Below are 25,296 nucleotides of genomic sequence, written 5' to 3' on the forward strand. Positions count from 1 at the left end.
ATTAGTGTTTGAACATGGGCATTGCATTTAAAACTCCATAGTAAAACAAATTTCATTTTAAGTTGCTTTCATTTCTTCTTAGGAGCTATTATTATGCCCATAAAAGATCCGCAAACTCCACCTATTATAACTGCGCCTCTGACAGTTTCAAGGATGTCCAAGTCCTGTGGGGTGGATCATAAAGGAGTAAAAGTGCTGAAGATGCTTCATATCTAGGAAATTCAGTAGGACATTATGCATTGTATACAGAGCATGCACATTTTATATAATATATGACATAAATGTACAGGTGTGTACATATTAAATATGTGTTGATTGGTATGTTTGTGAATTGATTTTACAGTTGCCAAAAGAAAACTTTTTGCTGTAGTATTTGGAAATCTAATTGATATAATCTAGGCTTATTTCTATGCTTAATTTTTGATTTTGGAGAATCGTCTTACATCAAAGCCTACAAATTAATTTTTATGATTGTAGAACCTAGAATTTTTAAGAGTTATTGATGATTAAAAGTGTTAGTCTAGCTTAGAGATGTCCAATCAACTACAACATAAGCCACAGTATGGAATGTTAAGTTATTCAGTACTCACATAAAAACAAGTAAAAAAAAAAACCATATTAAATTACTTCAATGATATGCAATAATAAATTCAAAAAGTATACTGTATTTCAACATGTAATCGTTTTTAAAATTGAGTTTTCTTTTCTTTTTTTGCCCTCACTAAGGTCTCTAAACCCCAGCGTGCATTCACACCTGCCACACATCTCTGGGTGCACTTACCACATGTCAAGGGCCCACCAGCCAGTGTGACTGGTAGCTGTGCATATCCGGCCCATCTCTTAATATTAATATTTGGAAGCAAGGAGTTCTCACAGAAATAAATACATCACTTGGCTCTGTTTCTTTCTTTTTTTCCATAGGAATTGTGACTTTTTAATTTGTCTTATTTACAAATTAATATACATACGTTAAAGGTACAGAAACAACAAGCAGTTCAGAGCAGGCTCCCTCCAAGTGCTCCTCTCCAGCCTCCCCAGTCCTTTTCTTGGAGGCAAAGCGTTGTTACCAGCTTGCTGTATATTCTCCCAGGACTGACTTTATGTTTATTTTTGTAAATGTACCGGTGTGGCATTCTTATACTGTTCTGCAGCTTGCTTCATTTCATTTAATTACTTGGAAATACTTCTATCTAAAAGCATAGATTATTTCTTTTTGCTATTGAAAAAGATTGTGCATACATCATTTAACACATATATGAGCATACTTGTTAGATAAGTCATTAAAGCTAAAGTGTCAAAAAGTGTCTCTATTCAGAAACATTTGTTTGCAAAAATATAGGCACCCCTGTGTTCATTGCAGCATTATTCATGATGGCCAAGACATAGAGACAATCTAAGTGTCCTTTGACAGAGGACTGGATAAAGAAGATGTGGCACATACATACAATGGAATACTACTCAGCTGTAAGAAAAGATGAAATACTGCTGTTTGCTACAACATGGATGTACCTTGAGAATATTATACTAAGCAAAATAAGCTTAGTCAGGAAAAGCTAAGAACCATATGGTTTCACACATGTGTGGGATATAAAACTGAAACTCATAGACACAGACAACGGTATAGTGGTTACCAGAGGGATGAGGGTGGTGGGGTGAGGCTCATGTGGTAAGGGAGCTAAATATTTGGTGACAGAGGATGATTTGATTTTGGGTGATGGACACACAATGCAATATACAGGTCATGTATCATACATAGGTACACATGAAATCTATATGATCCTATTAACCAATGTCACCCCTGTAAATTTAGTAAAAATAAATAACTTTTTAAAAGTTTCTTTGAAATTCTGTAGATACTGTTGAATTGCCCTTTCTGATATTAGTATTAATTTTGACTCCCAGAAACCATGGGTAAGGGAATATGTTTCCCTGTGTGCTGGCCAACATTGTGTATTGTCAAGCTTAGATCTTTGCCAATTTGAGAAAAATGGTATCTTGTTGCAGTTTTAATTTGCATTTTTATGAGTGATACTGGGTATATTTTTTTAATGTTTAAGAGCTATTTGCATCTCATTTCTGTAAACTGTTCATGTCTTTGCTCATTTTTTTATTGGATGACTAGATTTTTCCTTGTCAATTTGTATGAGTTTTATATATTAAGAAAAGTTTTATGCGACTTTTAGCTTTACTTATGGGTTACTTTTTGCATGCATAAATTTTACTGAACTTTCTACTGTTTTCTGTCTTTGAGGTTTGTGCCTCAAAGGACTTAGCCAGTCATTAGGTTATTTTTTTAATGTTTCTTGGAGTACTATTAATTGGGCAGGGGAGGTGTTTTTCATATTCAAGTTTTAAAACCATCTAGAATTTACTTTGGTATGGGATGTAAGTGATAAATTCAACTTTATTGGGTTGTTTTTTCCAGAAAACTATCCAATTGTTTCAATATCACATTTATTTGAAGTGTCATCATTACCTCAACCCATATTTCTGTTTGTATCTATTTCTGGACATTCTGTTCAATTCTGTCAGTCTTATTAACACTCTCTTACCTGTCAGTGCACAAGTACAAACTGTTTGAAGTATGCTAGCACTAGTTTCTTTTAAGTTTCTTTTAAATTGGCTACTGCCCTGTGCGGGCCCCATTATGATTCTTTTTCAGGTTATTCCTGGCCACCCAATTTGTTTCTCCCCATGAACTTTAGAGTCACCGTCTTTAATTCCTCAAAGCAGTCTGCCAGCATTTTTACTGAGAGTGCATTAAATGAAGAGATTAAATTGACAACTATAAAAGAACATATACCTTTCTACTTGTTTTAAACTTATATTCAAATAGGTATTCTATATTTCTTTTTAAGGGTATTCAGTGTTTTATAATTTTTTTCACTGCATTTTTTTTCCATTAAAGTTTCTGGCTGGTTGTTGCTTTTATACACTAAGACTATTGATTTTTTTTCCTTCAGCTACTTTACTGAATTCTCATCAGTTCTAACAGTTTTGTAGTTAATTCTCATGGTTGATCAGTGTGCAATCTTATTATCTGCAAATAATGATAACTTTAGTGTTGCTTTCCAGTGTTAATACCTTATTTTTTCCTCTGTTTTATCTTGGTTGGTAAGCAATGGGTACATTAATAGAACTTCTTTAATAGCCCAAAGGCAAAGTAGTCTTGTTTTTTTTTCTATTTACATTCTTAAAATAAACGTATTGGGAAAAACTGTGAGAAAATAAAGCATGTCCATATTATGAATGGGGCAGCATTCACTAATGGGTCATTTGTGTTTTTAGGTGCCCATTTCTTTCTGCTTTTTCTATCATTTGGCATTTGAAGTCTCCATCAATATTGGTCTCAAAAATGTTTGAATAAATGAATGAATGAAGAAATGATCATAAGATGAGCACATTTATATCAATGTAGTGAATCTGACTGGATGCTTACGTTATCCTAAAGACAAACATGAACAGAGTAGAATATTCTTAAGTTTATAGTCCAGAAAGGGAGTAAATAAAGTATAATTGAGTATGATATGTTTAGTAGTAGACCATATAAAAGATACAGAAACAGCATAGAAATGGGAATGATTAATTCTCTTGGAAAATCAAAGGAGGAAGCCCAGGGGATGTGATGTCTGAGACAGTTTTAGAGGGATGCATAGAGGTGGTTCACTGGGCAGATAAAGGGACTAAGAAGGCATTCTGGGCAGGCAAGACAACCATCACAGAGGTCTGAAACAGCTTACTGTGTATATTAATAAGCTGTTCTTGTAGTCATAGTCTAAACTGTGAGAGGAAGTCGGAGGAGAGAACAGTAGAATTCTGCCTGTGAAAACCATTTATATTAGGATTCTCAGTAGAAGTGGATGACCAGGCCCTGGAGAAGAACATATAGATTCACCTAGAAAGGGCATTTTATAAGCTTCACTTCTCATCACTGGCCTATCACTTTGGACATTAACACTAAAGGGAATGTACCTTATCCTTCAGGTGTGTTTGGGTAAAAGAGTTGGAGAACTACTAGTGCAGACAATATAAAGCCAGTAAAGTGTGTTAGAAGGGGTATGACATCATATTCACATTTTAGAACTTTCCCTTTGGTAACAAATTGAAGGATCCTTGGGAACTGGGGAGAGGACAGGCTGGGCTAGGGGGAAACTCTTTAAAAAGCTACTGCAATTGATAATGATGCAAGATAATGTAAATCTGGCTACCAAGTGGCAGTGATGAAACTTCAAAAAATACATAGGAAATGAAATTGGCCATGTAGCAAGTGACTGGCTATGTAAGGTGCTAGAGGACAGAAAGGAAGTCGTCTTTCTATGTCATTCTTAGTACTTTTGACATAAAGAATTATTTGGGAAGGAAGAATGTTGTTTACTAATGCAGTGTGAACTTCCCACATTAGCTGGTGATTTTGATCATCCTTGTTCTCTGTGACCATAAATATTTCACATTTGCTGAGAAGACAAGAATAATCATTTCTTGAGTCACTACCAGTTCTCACTCTGAAACATGAAGATGAGTATCACAATTTGCTATGTCTAGGAATTCCAATATTATTAATGACATGATTATTGTCTAAGAGGCATTATTAGTGTTAGATGTGTATTAATGAACTTTAACTTTTGTTTCCATGCTCTTTAGAATTCACTTGGAGGGCAGCCTTGTGGATGGCCCCGAAGCAAGCCTGATGGAACAGGATAGAACCAACCATGTGGAGGGCAACAGACTAAGTCCATTCCTGACACCATCTCCTTCTCCCATTTGCCAGCCAGAACCTCTGGCTGTAAAGCTCCAGAATGGAAGCCCTTTAACAGAGAGGCCATATCCAGAAGTAAATGGAGACACCAAGTGGCAGTCTTTCAAAAGTTACTATGGAATACCCCACATGAAGGGACGCCAGAATAGCCGTGTGAGTCCAGACTTTATACAAGAAGGCAGAGGGTATTCCAAGTGTTTGCAAAATGGAGGAATAAAGCGCACAGTTAGTGAACCTTCTCTCTCTGGGCTCCATCAGAACAAGAAATTGAAACAAGACCAAAAGGCCAATGGAGAACGAAAGAACTTCGGGGAAAGCCAAGAAAGAAATCAAGACAAAGGCAGCAGTCAACCAGATGTCTCCGATGTGAATGATAAGAGAGAATCTGTGAGCTCTGTGGCCCCAGAAAATGCAGTTAAAGATTTCACAAGTTTTTCAACACATAACTCTAGTGGGTCTGAAAATCCAGAGCATCAGATTCTGAATGAGCAGGAGGGGAAAAATGCTAACTACCATGACAAGAATATTGTATTACTTCTTGAAAACAAGTCAGTGCTAATGCCTAATGGTGCTACAGTTTCTGCCTCTTCCATGGAAAACGCACATGGTGAACTCCTGGAACAGACACTGTTTCAATATTATCCAGGTTGTGTTTCCATTGCGGTGCAGAAAACCACATCTCACATACATGCCATTAACAGTCAGGCTACTAATGAGTTGTCCTGTGAGATCACTCACCCATTGCATACCTCAGGGCAGATCAATTTGCCACAGACCTCGAACTCTGAGCTGCCTCCAGAGCCAGCTGCAGTGGTGACTGAGGCCTGTGACACTGATAATGTCAGCAAACCAGCTGCAATGCTAGGTACCTGTTCCTTTCAGAAACCAGAACAACAAAAATCAGTTTTTGAGATAAGCCCATCTCCTGCAGAAAACAGTAATATCCAAGGAACCACAAAGCTAGTATCTGGTGAAGAATTCTGTTCAGGTTCCATCAGCAATTTGCAGGCTCTTGGTGGCAGCTCTGAACGGTATTTCAAGCAAAATGAAATGAATGGTGCTTACTACAAGCAAACCTCAGTGTTCACTAAGGATTCCTTTCCTGCCGCTGTAACACCACCACCATCACAATTGCTTCTTTCTCCACCACCTCCTCTCCCAGAGGTTCCTCAGCTTCCTTCAGAAGGAAAAAGCACTCTGAATGATGGTGTTTTGGAAGAACACCATCACTACCCCAACCAAAGTAGTACAGCTCTTTTAAGGGAAGTGAAAATAGAGGGTCAACCCAAGGCACCACCACCACAGAGTCCTAATCCATCTACACATGTGTCCAACCCCTCTCTGACACTTCCAGAAAGGGTTCAGAATAGTTGTGTTAACAAGGATGACATACGGACTCCAGGGACAACAACTGTTCCACTGTGTTCTGAGAAAACAAGGCATATATCAGAACATCTCAAGCCTAACCCACTGTTTCTTGGTCACAGTGGAGTTCTACAGGACCACTGCCAGCAGTTGATGGGACACAAAGAGCAAGAGAGTCTAAAGGGCCAAGACAAGGAACAAACACAAGACCTTGTGCTCCCAACACAGCCCTACCTGAAACCAGGATGGATTGAATTGAAGGCCCCTCACTTCCATCAAGCAGAATCCCATCTAAAATATAATAAAGCATCACTGCGGTCAATTCTTCAGTATCAGTCCAACTCCTCCAATCAAATGACCTCCAAACAATACACTGGAAGTTCCAACGTGCCTGGGGGGCTCCCAGGGCAAGCTTACATCCAGAAAATGATGCAGCCAGAGCAGAGGCCACAAAGGTACCACGTTGAGATGAATCAAGGGCAGTCTCAAGGTATGGTGGACCAGCATCTCCAATTCCAAAAACCCTCACTCCAGGTGCACTTCTCCAAGACAAACCCTTCACCTGAAACTCACATGCAGTCACTGTGCACCCCTAGATTTCATTTTCAACAAAGACCAGATTCCCAAACTGAGAAACTCCTGCCCTCGTCATTAAAGCAGCACTTGAATCAACAGGCTTCAGAGACTGAGCCATTCTCAAATCCACACCTTTTGCAACATAAACCTCATAAGCAGGCAGCACAAACACAAGCATCCCAAAATTCACGTCTCCCTCAAATCCAGCAGCAGCAGCAGCAGCAAAAATTACACATGAAGAATAAAGAACAAATGCCCCATACTTTTTCCCATCCCCAAGGCAACAGTGATCGGCAAAGAGAAGGATCAATCTTTAGCCAGATTAAAGTGGAAGAACGCTTTCATGGTGAAAATCAGTATCCAGAATCAAGTGAGTTTCAGACTCATGATATTCAAATGGGGTTGGAGCACATACAGAACATGAATGGTAGAAACTCCCCCTATGGTCAGATCTTGAAATCAAATGCAAGCAAAGTACAGATTTCTTGTTCAAACAGTACTCACTTAGGTTCACAGAATACAGAACAGACTAGAAATTCTGAACTTTTTGCAGGAAACAAGACCCCAAACTTGCATCATATGCAATTTTTTCCAAATAATGTGACCCTGAAGCAAGATGCTCTTCACAGGTGCTTTCAAGAACAGGAACAGAAGCCTCAACAAGCTTCAGTTCTACAGGGATACAGAAATAAAAACCAAGACATGTCTGGTCAACAAGCTGCACAGATTGCTCAGCAAAGGTACCTGATGCACAACCAACCGAATGTTTTCCCGGTGCCTGACCAAAGAGGAAGTCACATTCAGACCCCTCCCCAAAAGGACATTCAAAAGCACGCTGCTCTAAGGTGGCACCTCTTACAGAGGCAAGAACAGCAGCAAGCCCAGCAATCCCAAACTGAGTCTTGTCATAATCAGGCACACAGGCCAATTAAAGTTGAACCGGGATCCAGGCCCCATGCCTGTATGCACCCCAAGTCAGCACCGCCAGAAAACAAAACATGGAAAAAGATAAGTAAGCCAGAGATTCTACCTCCGAGCTGCGATAATGTGCAGCAAAGGAGCATTCTTGAGACCATGGAGCAACATCTGAAGCAGTTTCAGGTCAAATCATTATTTGACCATAAGGCTCTTACTCTCAAATCACAGAAGCAAATAAAAGTTGAAATGTCAGGGCCAGTCACGGTTTTAACTAGACAGACCACTGCTGCAGACCTCGATAGCCACACCCCAGCTGCAGAGCAGCGGGCAACTCCTTCTTCAGAAAAGACACCAACCAAAAGAACAGCTGGTTCTGTTCTCAATAATTTTTTAGAGTCACCTTCCAAATTACTAGATACTCCTATAAAAAATTTATTGGATACACCTGTCAAGACTCAATATGATTTCCCATCATGCAGATGTGTAGGTAAGTGCCAAAAATGTCCTGAGACACCTGGTGTTTATCCAGAATTAGCAAATTTATCTTTAGAGATGGGTCTTTTTTTTTAGTCTGGCAGCAATTTGTAAAGGCTCATAAAAATCTGAAGCTTACATTTCTTGAAATTACAAATGCCTGTGCTGTGCAAGAAAGAACTTCACTTACATTCAGTTTTTCTAAAATTTTAAAACAATTGTGCATGCTCATTTTTCCTTGTATTCAAACCCTTTAAAATACAAAGGTATTTGTTTTATATTAATCAACTTTTAACTCTATATATCACCTTCTGGAGAGACAGCCAGGCAGTAGAAACATCTATTAAAATGAGAGAAGTAACTGCCATATGTAAACTAATGTAGAAGCTTTTCATAGTTTTTAATTCAAGGTTGAATGTATTAATAGTTTTACAAGGTTAATTTCTACATAAGGGAGAAATTATCTCCAGTCTTTGTGATTTGGGAGAAATTGTAGTGCTGAAATTCTGAATATTCATGAAGTTGCCCTTTCTCCATTTATACACTTGAAATATTGTGTGATTTATATTCATTTTGATTCTGTTTTCTCTTTAAAGTTTTATCTTTTGATAGAAAATATGTAATTTTTTGAAACAAACACATTTTTGTTAAAATTCAAGATATGTGACAAGTCTGTTAGTGTAGGGAAAGTTTGCAGATGAATGGAGATTTTATACATATATACGTGGAAATCTTAATTATAGCTACTCAGCTTAGATGCACTAGAAGACATTTGAAAAAACAAATGTTAAACTAATGTGGCTAATGGCCCACACACCCCATGTTATTCCTCTTACAATGGGACACCCCTCATTTTATAGATGAATGCAGGGAGGATGCCTACTGGCCCTTTGTTTGTGGTATTAGGTTGTTGGCTCACGGGGCTAGAGTGCCGCGCGTCATAGATAATATTAGGTAAGTTATATTCGCCTTCACTCCCTTCTCCCGTCACTCTGACCCTCTCCCCCTTTCATCTTTTCGTAGTTTGCAGGAACCTCTTCCTTTTACCTGACCCTTTCTCCAGTATACTTTCTCTTTGTAAATTGTTCTAAAGTACATACAAATATGGGTCTGGATTCAGTGCTCTTACTTTCAGAAAGAACAGTGTAATGCTGTGGGGAGACAAGAGGAGAAAAAGGTGTCTTCACAATAAACTGAGCAATCTCCTGGGGGCGGGATGAGACAGGAAATTTCAGTTTTAATCATCTAACATTTAGGTAGCAGGCAGTATTTTAGTTAGCTGTAAAAAACTGTTTCAATTTAAAAAATTGAATTGTAGTTGATATTACATATAATATACTATAATTCCCACACTGTTTTCTTTGTTTAGTTCCACATGTTTGGTATAAAATAATTTCTTATCCCATATCTGAAATGTAATTTAATATATTTTTATCCAACAGCCAACATGTACCTATACTTAATTATTTTGCACATTTTCTAATAGATTATTCCATCAATTTACTCATCCAAAAGAAAAAAATGTGTAAAGTCACATTTAAGGCCCTTAATGTGCAGTTGGGGGATAAGTTTTGTGGATGTAGCCTTTATATTTAGTATAATTGAGGTCTAAAATAATAATCTTCTATTATCTCAACAGAGCAAATTATTGAAAAAGATGAAGGTCCTTTTTATACCCATCTAGGAGCAGGTCCTAATGTGGCAGCTATTAGAGAAATCATGGAAGAAAGGTAATTAACACAAAGGCACAGGGCAGATTAACGTTTATCCTTTTGTATATGTCAGAATTTTTCCAGCTTTCACAGAAAAAGCAGTAAACAACTGTAAATTGAGTGATTATTAGTAGCCTTAGCTATTCCAGGGTTGCCAACACAACATGCTGTGCTATTCACCAGAGAGTCACAATATTTGACAGGACTAATAGCCTGCAAGCTGGCACAGGCTGCCCACTTCACATGGGTGCCAGAAAACCCCGGCATGAGCGAGGCCCAGCCGGCCTGCCTGCCAGGCACAAGGGTGCTGGCACAGGCTGTGGAGGGAAGCCCACTCTGGCTCTCCTGTTGGTGATAAAGTGTCAAAGAAAACAAGGGGGAGGTGTGGTGTAAGATAGGAACCATTGAGTTCAATTCACCTAGAGCTGTAAAGATGTAGTTATCTCTAAGGAAGTTGTCCCTTAGTGTGAGCAAAGGGCATGTGTGATAGACTGAGTAGAAATAGAGACATTCTATTTATAGCTGCATTTTCTTTTTTTACTGTCAGTCACAGGTATGCAAGTATTTACCTGAATCTACACAGTTACTCCTGTGTGTAGAAGACTCTTAAGAGCAAGATAATCAATGCAGAGAGACTTTTGTATAGGAATCCACAGCTCTTGAGCTGTTACTATGCTAGGGTGTCTTTTCTTTAAGGGGTAGAAGACATTCTGGGCACCAAGGATATATTCCACATTATTTTTGCCCCATTTCCAGATGATTTATTTCTAAATTTGTGTGTAGAAATTCACTAAATAATCATTTAGCACTTTTTTTATTAACAAGTAGTAAGTAGTACCTTGATCATAAGGGAAAATATAGTCTATTCCAGAATTGCTGGATACTAGATATTTGCCAACTTCCTTCTTAAAAATGTGAGAGATTCTTTGAGAAAAAGTTTTAACTAAAATCTATTATGATTCCCTAAATTTTAAAATAGCTAAATTTAGTAAAGAGCAAAAACCAAATAGGATGTATCTTAGAAGACTGAATTTAGCAAACTTCAAAAAAGTCTTGTGTTTTGTGAAATTATGTGTAAAACTAAGCTTTCCCATTATTTTCACCCAACATATAATTTCAAAATAGTTCATTACAATTACCCGTGTATTTTGATACTGAAGAAAAACAAGGCTTAACGTCTGTTGTCCAGTTTGCTTGGCTTAGACCTGTTTCTTTTTTTAAATAAAGTAAACCATTTATTTCTCAGGATGTGGTAATAGAATAAGATTATGCTCAAATGTTCAGTATTCTGGACGCCTCTTAGATTCATTTGCTAATTTTATGTGTGTGTGTTTCTGTGGATTTCTTTAAGGTTTGGACAGAAGGGTAAAGCTATTAGGATTGAAAGAGTCATCTATACTGGTAAAGAAGGCAAAAGTTCTCAGGGATGTCCTATTGCCAAATGGGTAAGTGTGACTTGGCGAGGCTTTTGGTCTTCAATCTTAGCATTTTGATTCATTTATCTAATCCTAAGAATTGAGTTACCCAGGTTAGAGTCATCTAAGACAGTTAAAGAGAATATTGCTTATATTTATTTTATCATGTGTTATCTCTATAATTATGTATTAGCCATATTTAATTGAAAGAATTGAATGGTGAGGAGGAGGTCCATTCAAGTACCTGCTACAAGTATAATTGTTCCTTTAAGTACATATCTTCAGTTAATCTTTATATTGCATTTATGAAAACTTTGAACTTCATGAAAAAGATCTGCATGTCTTCCGACTAGCTCTGGCTTAGCTATTCTAGGGTTGCCAACACAACATGCTGTGCTATTCACCAATGTTTAGTTAGTACACTAACCATTGAGCAGTTCTGACCCCAGGGGAAACCCTCACTTTGTATATGGGCAGCAAAAACAAGTTGCAGGCAGGGGAAATGTTGCCCTGTGTCCCAGACGTGAGAAAATATGCATACGTAAGTCAGTGCTGACATCTGCTGCAAGTGACCCTTGTTTTGTTTTGGTTGGGGTGGGGTGTTGGGGTGGAATGGTGACCCGCACAGGTGGTGCGCAGAAGCTGCAGTGAGGAGAAGCTACTGTGCTTGGTGCGGGAGCGAGCCGGACACACCTGTGAGGCTGCAGTGATTGTGATTCTCATCCTGGTGTGGGAAGGAATACCCCTGTCTCTGGCTGACAAACTCTACTCGGAACTCACCGAGACGCTGAGGAAATACGGCGCGCTCACCAACCGTCGGTGTGCCCTGAATGAAGAGTAAGTGAAGCCAGGGCCTCTCCTCTCCTTCCACTGGTAGGAAAGCCTGATGGTTGGTTGGAGGGAAGAGAACCTACATTTTTACATTGATAAAATGGGGATCGTGATGCTGCTTCACAGTCATGCAGTGGGAGGTTGTGCTCGCTCACATGGACAGCTCGAGATGATTTCATTCACGTTTCGTACCTTCAGACAACAGCCATTAGTTAGGACGGACTGGCCTGAGTGTCTGTTACCTACCTGAACTCAATCAGACCATAAACTGGAAAATACTTGTGTGTCCACTTTCTACAAGTTACAACTGTTTTGTGTGCCTGGCCATCACATTAGTTAAGTATTGACAGCCCTACTAAGTGGCAGAATTTGAAACAGAAAGTAAGTTTGGTAAGAAATTGTAGGACACCCAGGTCAAGAACCGTAACTGTATATGTAGCAAACAAAATATGAGGTCTCTAGAAGTTGTAGAGAAACAAATTTTGACTTCCATTTAGTTTAGTTCATTATTTCCACAGAATAACCAAAATTGCTTCCATTTTTACTGTAACTAAATAATCGAGAATTTAGTGGCTATGGATATGCATTTTTCAGGAATGTAAATATTTGGAATAGAAGAGCAGGGTTTTGTAGTTAAATATATTTGTGCATCCAAGTATTAGTATGTTTCTGTTTGTTGTTTGTTTTTAACCTCTCCACTTGGAGGAAGTTTAAATCATCACTTGAAGAAAGCTCCGTTTTGTATTATTCCTCTACTATGCTATTCCTGTATTAACATTCAAAGATTATAGGATAATTCACTGAAATCTAACAGTACTCATTTTTACTCACAATTGGTTCTAAAATAGTTTTAATTTTGTACTTCTTTCTTTAGTCTCCTTTGCTCTGTATACACCAAGTTGCACAATAGTTTTCCGAGCCCATGGAAATGCAATGCTGCTCACTACAGCAACCCTGTTGCTAACCAGATTGGTTCTTTTGCTGTTGCTCTAACGGGTGGCCTGTTACTAACTTTATCATAAAATAGGTCCTCTCTCTGGGACATGAAGGACTGCAAATCAACTATAAATAATCTGTTTCATAAAGTTACTTTTTCTACAAGAAATTGTTATGTGGCTTTCTATAGAAGTTATAATCCAAAAGCGTCATGGTGGGTCCCTCACTGCCATGCTTTCATTTTAGGAATGATAAGAAGGGAAGCAGAAGTTGCTGATTCATAATACAACTCAGGCTTGTGATGAACTGCTTTAGGTGCAAAATACTCTTCAGGGGAAACTGTCCTTATTTCTTATTTGAAAATGTAGTTAGGTGCTTTGAATCAAAAAGAAAATGAAAGCTGAGACATCTTGAGTTAATTATTGGTGATAGCATTTTCCTCAGGAATTCAATAACACTGCCTTACATTTTTAAAGCAGACTTTTCCTCTTAGACATGAGGGCTTAAACTTCTACAGCACTGAAGAACTTGTGAAAAATGACAGTTGTTGTATCTAAATTTCTTAAAGTTTTATGCAAACTACATTTCATATTCTTCATAATTGATTTAATTTTCATTATTATTTTATCTCTGGTATTTTTCCTCTTAAGGCTTTTCTTTAATTCCTATAAACGTCATTGCCTGGAATGGAATCTGACACATAGAAGGAAATTCTATGTAAGAACTCTCCTAAAGTGTGCTATTTTGCATATGGAAACCAGAACGATAATTGAGCCAGGGTCTAAAAAATTATAATGAAAAGACGTACTTCAAATATTAAGACTTTTAAAAGGCCAGTCTGTAACTTTTGCTTATCTCTGTCTAGAATTTCAAGGTGAAGATGTGTAATTACTTAGATGAAACTTTAATTCTGGGCTATTCTCCAAACAGCAATTCTTCAAAAAATGTACCTGAGAAACATGGTTAAAAGAGACACTTCACCAGTGGCAACAGTCTTTACTTGATATAAGTTTGAAGTTCCTTCTACCCCATAAAATACATTTTATGTCTGACAGAAGTTACAATTATGACTTTTTACCAAGAATATAAGACAATATCAAACTGGAGCTGCTGACTCAGTTTAATGTACAAGGCTGTGTGAGACTCATCACTGAGTTCTTAAAGTCCCAGTGCCCACATGCACCAGAACCACCCACTGTAAGTCCAGGAAAGAACTCTGAGAGCAGCTTTCAGGGGGATGGTCAAAAACGGATTTTCACATTTCCTTTGAGCCAAACCAGCTGTTTCTCCTTTAAAGATTTCCCTTTGATAGTTCCATTTTATGACTAAGCCTAACCAATAATTTTTTGGCAAGTTAAGCGTTGTGGGAGTGTATCTTTCATTATAAGAAAGGCAAAGCCAGAAATGCCTTCTGCCACTCTGGGTGATGTTAAACTTTTAAAGACGCTGTATTTTATACAAGTGTTCAAATGTTCATTAAATGGAGGTATGTAGTATAATCTCTGTGGGCCTATTACTTAGCTTCATATTTATCAACATTTTATCAATACTGTTTCATATATTTCTCCCACCAGCACTTTTTTTAAAGGCTATTAGAATTTTTTAAAGGCTGTATTTATTTATTTTTAGAGAGGGGAAGGGAGGGAGAAAGAGAGGGAGAGAAACATCAATGTGTGGTTGCCTCTGGTGTGCCCCCTACTGCGCACGTGGCCTGCAACCCAGGCATGTGTCCTGACTGGGAATAGAACTGGTGACCCTTTGGTTCACAGGCCAGCACTCAATCCACTGAGCCACACCAGCCAGGGCTGTGTATAAGTTTTTTTATAGACACATATTTTCAGTCCTCATGAGTATAGACTTAAAAGTGACATTGTTGGTCATATGGTAGTTATAATGTTTAACTTTTTGAGGGGGGAAAAACTGTTCTCTAAAGCAGCTGCACCATTTTGTATTCCAACTAGCAACATATGGAAGTTCCAATGTCTCCACACCCTCACCAAACCCGTTATTGTCTGCCTTTTTTTATTACAGCCCTCCCAGTGAGTATGGACTGTATCTCAAGGATTGGATGTATGTTTCCTCATGACTAATAATGTCAGGCATTATTTCATGTGCTTTTAGCCATTGTGGAATCTTTTTTTTTTTTTTTTGAGAAATGCCTACTTAAATCTTTGCTCATTTTTAAATTATTTTCTGAATTGTAGGAGTTATAATTTTGGAACTTTATCAGATATATGGTTTACAGACATTTTCTCTTATTCTGTAGGTTGTTTCCTTGAAGCACAAAGACTTTTAATGTTAATTACATCAAATTCATCTATTTTTGAATTAATTTTTTGTACTTTTAGTGCACATCTGAGAAACTATTGCCTAGCCCAAGGTCTTAAAGATTTACATCAGTGTTTTCTTCCAAGTATTTTAGTTTTCGTTCTTATATGTAAGTCTTTGGTCACTGTTGAGTTAATTTTATTTTATTATGTAAGAGTCCAAATTCATTCTTTTGCATTGGCTATCCAGCTATCTCATTACTCCCTTTTTGTTTTAGTAGATGCTCTTTATCAGGTGGAAGAAGTATCTTTTTGTTCCTAGTTTGTTGAATATTTTTATCATTAATGGGTGTTAGACTTTCTCAAGTGTTTTTTCTGTATCTGATAAGATAATCATGTTGTTCTTACTCTTTATTTTGTTAAAGTGGTACATTGTATTGATTTTTGTGCAGTGGAGAAACATTGCATTTATGGGATAATGAATAATGTATAATGTTTTATATGTTGCTGGGTTCTGTTTGCTAGTATTTTATTGAGGATTTTTATCTCTTTCTTGATAAGGGATACTGGTCCATATATTCTTGTGATAGCTTTTAATGTTGGTATTGCCAGAATGCTGGCTCCATAGAGTGCATTGAGAATTGTTCCCTCTTTTATTTTTTGGAAGAATTTGTAAAGGACTGAGGCTATTTCTTTAACCATTTGATTACTAATTCAATTTTTCATTTGTTCTAAGTCTATTCAGTTTACCTATTTCATCTTGAGTCGCTTTCAGTACTTTACAACTTTGTAGAAATTTGTCCATTTCATGTAGGTTATCTAATTTGTTGGTATATTATTGGTATAGTATTCACTTATAATGTTTTTAATAAGATTAGTAACAATGTCCTTTCTCACTGTTGTTTTAATTATTTGGTCTCCTCTCTTGTTTATTGGTCATTCTAGCTAGTTTTGTCAATTTTGTTGTTTTTTTTCAAACAACTTGTGATTTCTTTGATTTTCCCTGTAGCTTATTCTCTATTTTGTTCATTTCTACTCAAATTTTTAGTATTTTCTTCATTCTTCTTGCTTTGGATTTAGTTTGCTCTTCTGTGTCTAGTTTTTCAAGGTAGAAGATTAGTTTATAGATTTGAGAAATTTTTCATTTTTTACCATAGGCATTTTAAACTATAAACTTCTCTCTAAGCCTGCTTTAGCTGCATCACATAAAGTTTCAGTATACTGACTTTATATTTTCATTTTTTTTACAAAGTATTTTCTAATTTACCTTATTATTTTATCTTCGACTCACTGATTATTTAGGACCATATTGTTTTATTTCTACATATTTATTAATTACCCAACTCTGCTTCTTATTCATTCATAATTTCATTCCATTGATAAGAGATTATACTTTGTATTATATTGATTATATTAAATTAATTAGACTTGTCTTATAATCTGACATAATCTATTCTGGACAATGCTTCATGAGCACTTGAGAATAAGGAGTATTCTGTTTGTTGCCATGCTCTCTAAAGTAGATGTCTGCTGCCTTTAGTTGATTTATAATGTTTTTTCTTCTCTTTATTTTCTCCTTGATTTTCTGTGTAGTTGTTCTATCCATGATTAAAAGTGTAGTATTAAATTATCTATTTTATCCTTTAATTCTTTTATTTTTTACTTCATATATTTTGGTGCTCTCTTCTTAGGTTTATATATATTTTACATCTACTTAATGAATTGTCCCCTTTATTATTATTATTATAGAATGTACTTCTTTGTCATACTTATTACTTAGTAAGACAAAAATATTGTCTTAAATTTTATTTTGATGTTAGTGCAGCCATTTCATTTAGCTTTTGATCACTATTTGCATACTATCCTCTTCCATCGTTCTATTTTCAGCCTATTTGCTGAAAACTAAAAGCATGTCTTTTATAGGCAACATATAATTGGATTGTGCTTTTTAAAATTTAATCTATATTTTATTGTTTTTTCCCATTACCACTCAACCCCTGATACACCCCTCATCCCAGCAATCACCATACTGTTGTCCATGTCCATGAGTCCTTTTTCCTTTTGCTCAGTCCCTCCACCCTCCAAACCCCCCATCTGCTATCTGTGAGTCTGTCTCTATTTTGCTTGTTAGTTTAGTTTGTTCATTAGATTCCAGATATGAGTGAAATAATATGGTATTTGTCTTTCTCTGACTGGCTTATTTCACTTAGCATAATGTCCTCCATGCCCATCCATATTGTTGCAAGGGCAAAGTTTTCTCCTTTTTTTTTATTTTATTTTAATCATTGTTCAAATACAGTTTTCTCCTTTTTACTCCCAATCCAGTCCCCCCTCCCACCCTCCCCACTTCCCTCCCATTACCACCCTCCCCTTAGTCTATGACCATGTGCCCTTTAAGTTTGTTCCTGTGAACCCTTCCCACTGACCCCTTAAATTCCCTCTTCTCTCCCCTCCGGTCACCATCAGCCTGTCCTCTATTTCAGTGTCTTTGGTTATATTTGGCTTGTTTCTTTGTTTTGTTATTTAGGTTCCTGTTAAAGGTGAGATCATATGGTATTTGTCTTTCACTGCCTGGCTTGTTTCGCTTAGCATAATGTTTTCCAGCTCCATCCATGCTGTTGCAAAGGGTAGGAGCTCCTTCTTTCTTTCTGCTGCATAGAATTCCATGGTGTAAATGTACCATAGTTTTTGGATCCATTCATTTACTGATGGGCATCTTAGTTGCTTCCAGCATCTAGCTATTGTAAATTGTGCTGCTATGAACATTGGGATGCATAGGTTCTTTTGAATTGGTGTTTTAGTATTCTTAGGATAGAGTCCCAGCAGTGGAACTGCAGGGTCAAAAGGCAGATCCATTTTTAGTTTTCTGAGGAAGTTCCATACTGCTTTCCATAGTGGTTGTACCAGTCTGCAGTCCCACCAGCAGTGCACTAGGGTCCCCTTTTCTCCACAACCTCTCCAACACTTGTTGTTTGTTGCTTTGTTTATGATGGCCATTCTGTCTAGTGTGAAGTGGTATCTCATTGTGGTTTTAATTTGCATCTCTCTGATAGCTAGCGATATTGAACATCGTTTCATGTGTCTTTGGATTTTCTGTATGTCCTCCTTGGAGAAGTGTCTGTTCAAATCCTTTGCCCACTTTTTTAATTGGATTCCTTGTCTTCTTAGAGTGCAGTCGTGTAAGTTCTCTATATATTTTGGAGATTAAACCCTTGTCTGAGGTATCATTGGCAAATATGTTTTCCCATACAGTTGGTTCTCTTTTAATTTTGGTACTGTTTTCTTTAGCTGTGCAGAAGCTTTTAATTTTGATGAGGTCCCATTTGTTTATTCTTTCCTTTATGTCCCTTGCTCTAGGGGACACGTCAGTAAAAAAGTTTCTTCGTGAAATATCTGAGATTTTCCTACCTATGTTCTCCTCTAGGACTTTAATGGTGTCACATTTTATATTTAAGTCTTTTATCCACCTTGAATTTATTTTTTGTATGTGGTGTAAGTTGGTGCTCAAGTTTCATTTTTTTTGCACGTGGCTGTCCAGTTCTCCCAACACCATTTGTTGAAGAGGCTATTTTTATTCCATTTTAGGTTGCTGCCTCCTTTGTCAAATATTAATTGACCATAGAGACTTGGGCTTATTTCTGGGCTCTCTGTTCTGTTCCATTGGTCTATGTGCCTGTTTTTATGCCAGTACCAGGCTGTTTTGATTACAGTAGCCTTGTAGTATAGTTTAGTGTCGGGTATTGTGATCCCTCCTACTTTACTCTTCTTTCTCAAAATTGCAGCAGCTATTCAGGGTTCGTTTATAATTCCATATAAATTTTTGGAGTGTTTGTTCTATGTCTGTGAAGTATGCCATTGGTACTTTAATAGGAATTGCATTGAATGTGTAAATTGCTTTGGGTAGTATGGACATTTTGAAGATATTAATTCTTCCAATCCATGAACATGGTATATGTTTCCATTTGTTTGTGTCTTCCTTGATTTCTTTCTTCAGTGTTGTGTAGTTTTCTGAATACAGGTCTTTTACTTCTTTGGTTAGGTTTATTCCTAGGTATTTTATTTTTCTTTTTGCTATTTCAAATGGGATTTTTTCCTTGATCTCTGCTTCTGCTGTTTCATTGTTGGTGTATAGAAATGCCTTTGATTTCTGGATATTGACTTTGTATCCCGCTGTTTTGCCAAATTCATTTATTAGGTCAAGCAGTTTTTTGGTAGAGTCTATAGGATTTTCTATGTATACTATCATGTCATCTGCAAACAGTGACAGTTTTGTTTCCTCCTTTCCGATCTGAATGCCTTTTATTTCTTTTTCTTGTCTGATTGCTGTGGCTAAAACTTCCAGTACTATATTGAATAGAAGTGGTGAAAGTGAACAGCCTTGTCTTGTTTCTGATCTTAATGGAAAAGGTTTTAATTTTTGTCCATTGAGAATTATGTTGGCTGAAGGTCTCTCATATATGGCCTATATTATGTTGAGGAATGCTCCCTCTATTCCCACTTTGCTGAGTGTTTTTATCATGAATGGGTGCTGTACCTTATCAAATGCTTTTTCTGCATCAATTGATATGATCATGTGGTTTTTGTCTTTGCTTTTGTTTATGTGATGTATTACATTTACTGACTTGCGAATATTGAACCATCCTTGCATCCCTGGAATGAATCCCACTTGGTCATGGTGTATGATCTTTTTAATGTATTGTTGGATGCGGTTTGCCAGTATTTTGTTGAGGATTTTAGCGTCAATGTTCATCAGTGATATTGGCCTGAAGTTTTCTTTCTTTGTTGTGTCTTTATTTGGTTTTGGAATTAGGATGATGTTGGCCTCATAAAAAGAGTTTGGGAGACTCCCATCTTTTTGGATTTTTTGGAATAGTCTGTGAAGGATGGGGGTTAGCTCTTCCTTAAATGCTTTGTAGAATTCTCCTGTGAAACCATCAGGTCCCGGGCTTTTGTGTGTTGGGAGTTTTTTGATTACTGCTTCAATTTCTTTTGTTGTTATTGCTCTGTTCAGACTTTCTGCTTCTTTTTCATTGAGTTTTGGAAGATTATATTTTTTCTAGAAAGTTGTCCATTTCACCTAGGTTTTCAAATTTCTTGGCATACAGCTCTTTGTAGTAATTTCTTACAATCCTTTGTATTTCTGTGGTATCTGTTGTAATCTCTCCTCTTTCATTTCTGATTGTGTTTATTTGGGTCTTCTCTCTTTTTTTCTTGATGAGTCTGCTTAAAGGCTTGTCAATTTTGTTTATCTTTTCAAAGAAGCAGCTCTTGGATTCACTGATCCTTAGAATTGTGCTTTTAGTCTCTATGTCATTTAATTCTGCTCTGATCTTGGTTATTTCCTTCCTTCTGCTTGCTCTGGGCTGCCTTTGTTGTTGTTCCTCGAGTTCTTGTAGACGTAGGGTTAGGTTGTTTGTTTGGAATGTTTCTAACCTTTTTAGGTGGGCCTGTATCACTATGAACTTCCCTCTCAGGACTGCCTTGGCTGTGTCCCATAAGTTTTGGGTTGTTGTGAGTTCGTTTTCGTTTCCAGAAACCTTTTGATTTCTTCCCTAATATCATTCTTGACCCATTCATTGTTTAATAGCATGCTATTTAATCGCCATGATTTTGAGTGTTTTTGGTTTTTTTTCCTTGGGGTTGGTTTCTAGCTTCAGTCCCTTGTGGTCTGAGAAAATGCTTGGTATGATTTCAATTTTCTTGAAATTCTTGAGGCTTGCTTTGTGTCCTATCATGTGGTCTGTCTTTGAGAATGTTCCGTGTACATTTGAAAAAAATGTATATTTAAATTTAGCTTCTTTTGGATGGAGGGTCCTGTATATATCAGTAAAGTCCATTTCATCAAGGGTATTGTTCAATGCCACAATATCTTTGTTGATATTTTGTTTAGAAGATCTGTCCATTTTTGATAGTGGGGTGTTAAAATCTCCCACTATAATTGTGTTGCTGTCCATATCTTTCTTGAAGTCCTCTAAGATTTTCTTTATGTATTTCGGTGCTCCAATATTAGGTGCATATATATTTACAATATTTATGTCTTCTTGATGGATTCTTCCCTTGAGAATTATGAAGTGACCTTCTGGATCTCTCTTTATGGACCTTCTTTGGAAGTCTATTTTGTCTGGTATGAGTATTGCTACCCCGGCTTTTTTTTCCTGTCCATTTGCTTGGAAGATTTGTTTCCAGCCCTTCACTTTCAGCCTGTGTAGGTCTTTTTATCCTGAGGTGGGTCTCTTGTAGACAGCAGATATGTGGGTCATTTTTTCTTATCCAATCAGCTATTCTATGTCTTTTGATTGGAGCATTTAATCCGTTTACGTTTAAGGTTATTATTGATAGGTACTTATTCATTGTCTTTTATGTACGTGTGTTCCTCTCTCTCTCTCTCTCTCTCTCTCTTTCTTCTCTCCTCCTCCTTAAATCAGTCCTTTTAGAATCTCTTGCAGGGCTGGTTTGATCGAGGTGTATTCTTTTAGACTTCTTTTGTCTGGGAAGCTTCTTATTTGGCCTTCTATCTTGATTGAGAGCCTTGCTGGATATAGTAGCCTTGGTTGCAGACCTCTAGTTCTCATTACCTGGAGTATTTCTTGCCATTCTCTTCTGGCTTGAAGTGTTTCCATTGAGAAGTCTGCTGTCAGCCTTATTAGGGCTCCCTTGTATGTTACTTCCTTCTTCTCCCTTGCTGCCTTTAAGATTCTCTCTTTGTCTTGAAATTTTGTCATTTTAATTATGATGTGCCTAGGGGTGGGTCTCTTTGGGTTCCTCTTGATTGGGACTCTCTGTGTTTCCTGGATTTGTGTGACTTTTTTCTCTCATCAAATTAGGGAAGTTCTCCTTCATTACTTGTTCAACTAGGTTTTCGATCCCTTGCTCTTCTTCTTCTCCTTCTGGTATCCCTATTATATGGATGTTATTACGTTTCATATTGTCTTGCATTTCTCTTAATCCCTCTTCATTCTTTCTGAGCCTCTTTTCCTTTTCTTGCTCTTTCTGGATGCTGTTTTCTACTTTGTCCTCCAGCTCACTAATCTGATCTTCTGCTTCATCAATTCTGCTTTTCATTCCTTCCACTGTGTTCTTCAGTTCAGAAATTGTATTCTTCATTTCCTCTTGACCTTTATTGAGAGTTTCTATTTCCTTTTTCATGTTTATATAGTTTGCAGTGAGATTGATGTAGTTTCCCTCTAATTTCTGAAAGCTCATTGTGAGTTCATTGAACTTCCTGGTAATCATTGTTTTGAACTCACTATCTGATAGTTGAGTTGCCTCTATTTCATTTAGCATTTTTCCTGAGGCTTCCTCGTTTCCCTTCAATTGGGGGTTGTTTCTTTGTTTTCTCATTGTTCATGGGTTTCTTCTTTTTTCTTCTTGATTGTTAATTTGTACTGTTCTGATTCCCTGTACTTATGGTGTGAACTTCTTTGGTAGAATATTTGTGTGTTTCAGCAGTGCAATCTCCTTCGTGTATCCTGGTGTTCACAGCTTCCCCCTACTCTTTTTTTGGGATCAGTTGGAGGAGTAAGGCAAAATGGTTTAAAACAGCAAGACAGTATACTATGATATTTACTTAGCAGCCAGTAGAGAAGAGATGTGTTATCCTTTGGCTCCTTATAGTGTTAACCGTGATCCTCCACCCCACTATCCACGTTTTAGAAAGGATGGAAAGAAGGTAAGACTCTTATTAGGGCCGAGAGGATTGTTAGTTGGATCTAGAAAGCTGTGAAGCTGTGGGAGGTCAGCTTCTAAGGTCGGGTTGGACTAAAGATTAATATATAGGAGTAGTGAGTTCAAAAATAGAGACATCCCCCACAGTAGTATAGTTCAGAAAATTGCAAAGTGGGCTGAGATCAGGTAGGGGCATTGAGAAGCATTAACAATTGTATAGACTAGGTCTTACTAGCAGTAATAGTAAAGTGACAGTCTTTTGGCAGAATCGATGAGGTCTAGATAACAAGAATAAAGGGTATAGAACCTTGAGGGGTGTGTTAATGGAACACAGATGAAGGATAGTAACTTATCAACACCTTGTAACTGAGATACCAGGGGGAACCTATCAAATGATAGTATAACCAGCCAAGCAAAGAAGACTATACAGAAAGAAAAAGAATACCAAAATACTATTAAAATAAAAAGTCGGAAAAGTGAGAAAAAGATAATACAAATTTACATTAATTTGCAAGATTAAAAAAAAAGGAAAGGAAAGAAAAGCAGAAGATGTAGTGCAGGAGAGATAAATTTGGAGTGGAAAGAATAATATTAGGTTGAAAGGAAGAGGAATATAAGGGATTGCAAGATAAAAAATAATAAGAATTGAAAAAAAAGTCACGTAAAAACAAGATAAAGTCAATCAACCAACCACAGCCAGAGAAACCAAACAAAACCAACAACAAAAAAACCCAAAACAAAACACACACACACACACACACACAAATACGAACCAACCCACCAAACAAACAAACAAACAGAAAAACCTCTTGTTGGTTTCTAACTGGCCAGACCAGTTTTTCTGCTCTTGCTGGCTTCTGCTGGCTGAGGGGCCTTTGAAATGCTTCTCTCTCTCACCACCCGATCTCAGCAAGTCCGCCAGGTACCTTATGCGCCCCTACACACTGGCGCACAAGAGTCAGTCTTTCCGACTACAGTGCGCGAGCCCGGCCGTTTCCAGCTCCGTGTTCTCGCCGTCCCGTGCTCCGACTGGATGTTGGCGCCTTTCCTGGCTCCCCCGGTCAGGCTGGCTGGAAATCTCAGAGCCACCACTGCAGTTACTAACCCAGCACCACGTCTGTCCCGGTAGCGCAGCTCGAGATTCTGGGATCGCAGCGCGCGATTCCGGCCTCCCTATGGGGCGCGAGCCGAGCGCGGCCGGCTTGTGCTCTCCACTGATCTGCACTTCCGCCGGGCTAGGGATGCCCCTGGTCCTGTTGGCTAGAAACTCTCACTTCTCCTAGGTCTCTGGGCCGCTGTTCACAATTCCCTGTGCGATTTTTTCTCAGTCCAGCTGGCCAATCTGTTCCTTCTAGCCACCGGTTCTCCCCTGGAGTTTCTCACCCCCGTATTTGGGGGAGGGAGGGAGCAGCAGCTTCCCTTTCTCCCGGAAGCTCTGTGGCAGAGCCGGAGCACTGGCAGGCCTGGGGTCTACACTCCCCCAGACCCTGCGCTGATCCCCGGGCCCCTTTTGTCCTGTATCAGACTGCTTACCGTCTGGTTTTCCAGTGAGTGCAATAATTTCTGATGTCCTGCTTTCAAAAGTGATTCAGCAACCCAGCCCACTTGCTCTGTCTCTCCACCGATCCGTGAATTTCCCCCCTTTCACAGAAGCCGAGAAAAACGCTGCCTAAAGTAAAGCCGCCATCTTAAGTCTAGTTTTCTCCTTTTTTATGGCCAAGTAGAACTCCATTGTGTAAAATGCCCCATAGTTGTTTTATCCACTCATCTATTGATGATGGACAGACATTTGGGCTGCTTCCATATCTCAGCAATTTTAAGTAACACTGCAATGAACATAGGGGTGTTTATGTTCTTCCTAATTAGTGTTTTGGGTTCCTTCCAATACATTCCCAGAAGTGGGATCACTGGGTCAAAAGGCAGGTACATTTTCAATTTTTTTAAGGTATCTCCACATTGCTTTCCATAGTGGCTGCACCAGTCTGTATTTCTACCAACAGTGCAATAGGGTTCCCCTCTCTCCACATACTTGCTAGCGCTTGTGTGTTGATTTATTGATGCTGTGCATTCTGACAGGTGTCAGATGATATCTCATTGTGGTTTTAATTTGCATTTCTCTGACGATTAGTGATGTTAAGCATCTTTTCATATGTATATTAACCATCTGTATCTCCTCTTTGGAGAAGTACCTGTTCAGGTCCTTTGCCCATTTTTAAATTGGATTGTTTGGTGTTGAGTTTGTAAGGTCTTAATAAATTTTGGATATTAACTCCTTATCAGATGTATTCAGCAAATACGTTCTCCCATTTTAAGGTGTGTCTTTTTATTTTGTTGTTGTTTTCCTTTGCTATGCAAAAACTTTTAATTTGATGTAGTTCTAT

At 37.8% G+C, this 25,296-nt stretch overlaps 1 protein-coding gene across 2 annotated transcripts in view; it reads left to right on the top strand.

Annotated features, from left to right (window-relative positions):
• Window positions 1–25,296, top strand: part of TET2 (tet methylcytosine dioxygenase 2) — a 126,304-nt gene that overhangs the window by 69,194 nt on the left and 31,814 nt on the right. Inside the window, exons 3-6 of one of the 2 annotated variants that reach the window (XM_045820029.1) lie at window positions 4,642–8,102; window positions 9,729–9,819; window positions 11,153–11,246; window positions 11,845–12,053. In XM_045820029.1, the coding sequence (XP_045675985.1) occupies window positions 4,688–8,102; window positions 9,729–9,819; window positions 11,153–11,246; window positions 11,845–12,053 (3,809 nt within the window). In that variant the 5' untranslated portion in view covers window positions 4,642–4,687. Of the gene's footprint in view, window positions 1–4,641; window positions 8,103–9,728; window positions 9,820–11,152; window positions 11,247–11,844; window positions 12,054–25,296 lie in introns of those variants that run through there. The other variant, XM_045820031.1, reaches the window with a different exon arrangement.

This window comes from Phyllostomus hastatus, unplaced genomic scaffold, assembly GCF_019186645.2.
Source record: "Phyllostomus hastatus isolate PE091 unplaced genomic scaffold, TTU_PhHast_1.1 phas_scaffold_39, whole genome shotgun sequence".
Classification (NCBI taxonomy): Eukaryota; Metazoa; Chordata; class Mammalia; order Chiroptera; family Phyllostomidae; genus Phyllostomus; species Phyllostomus hastatus.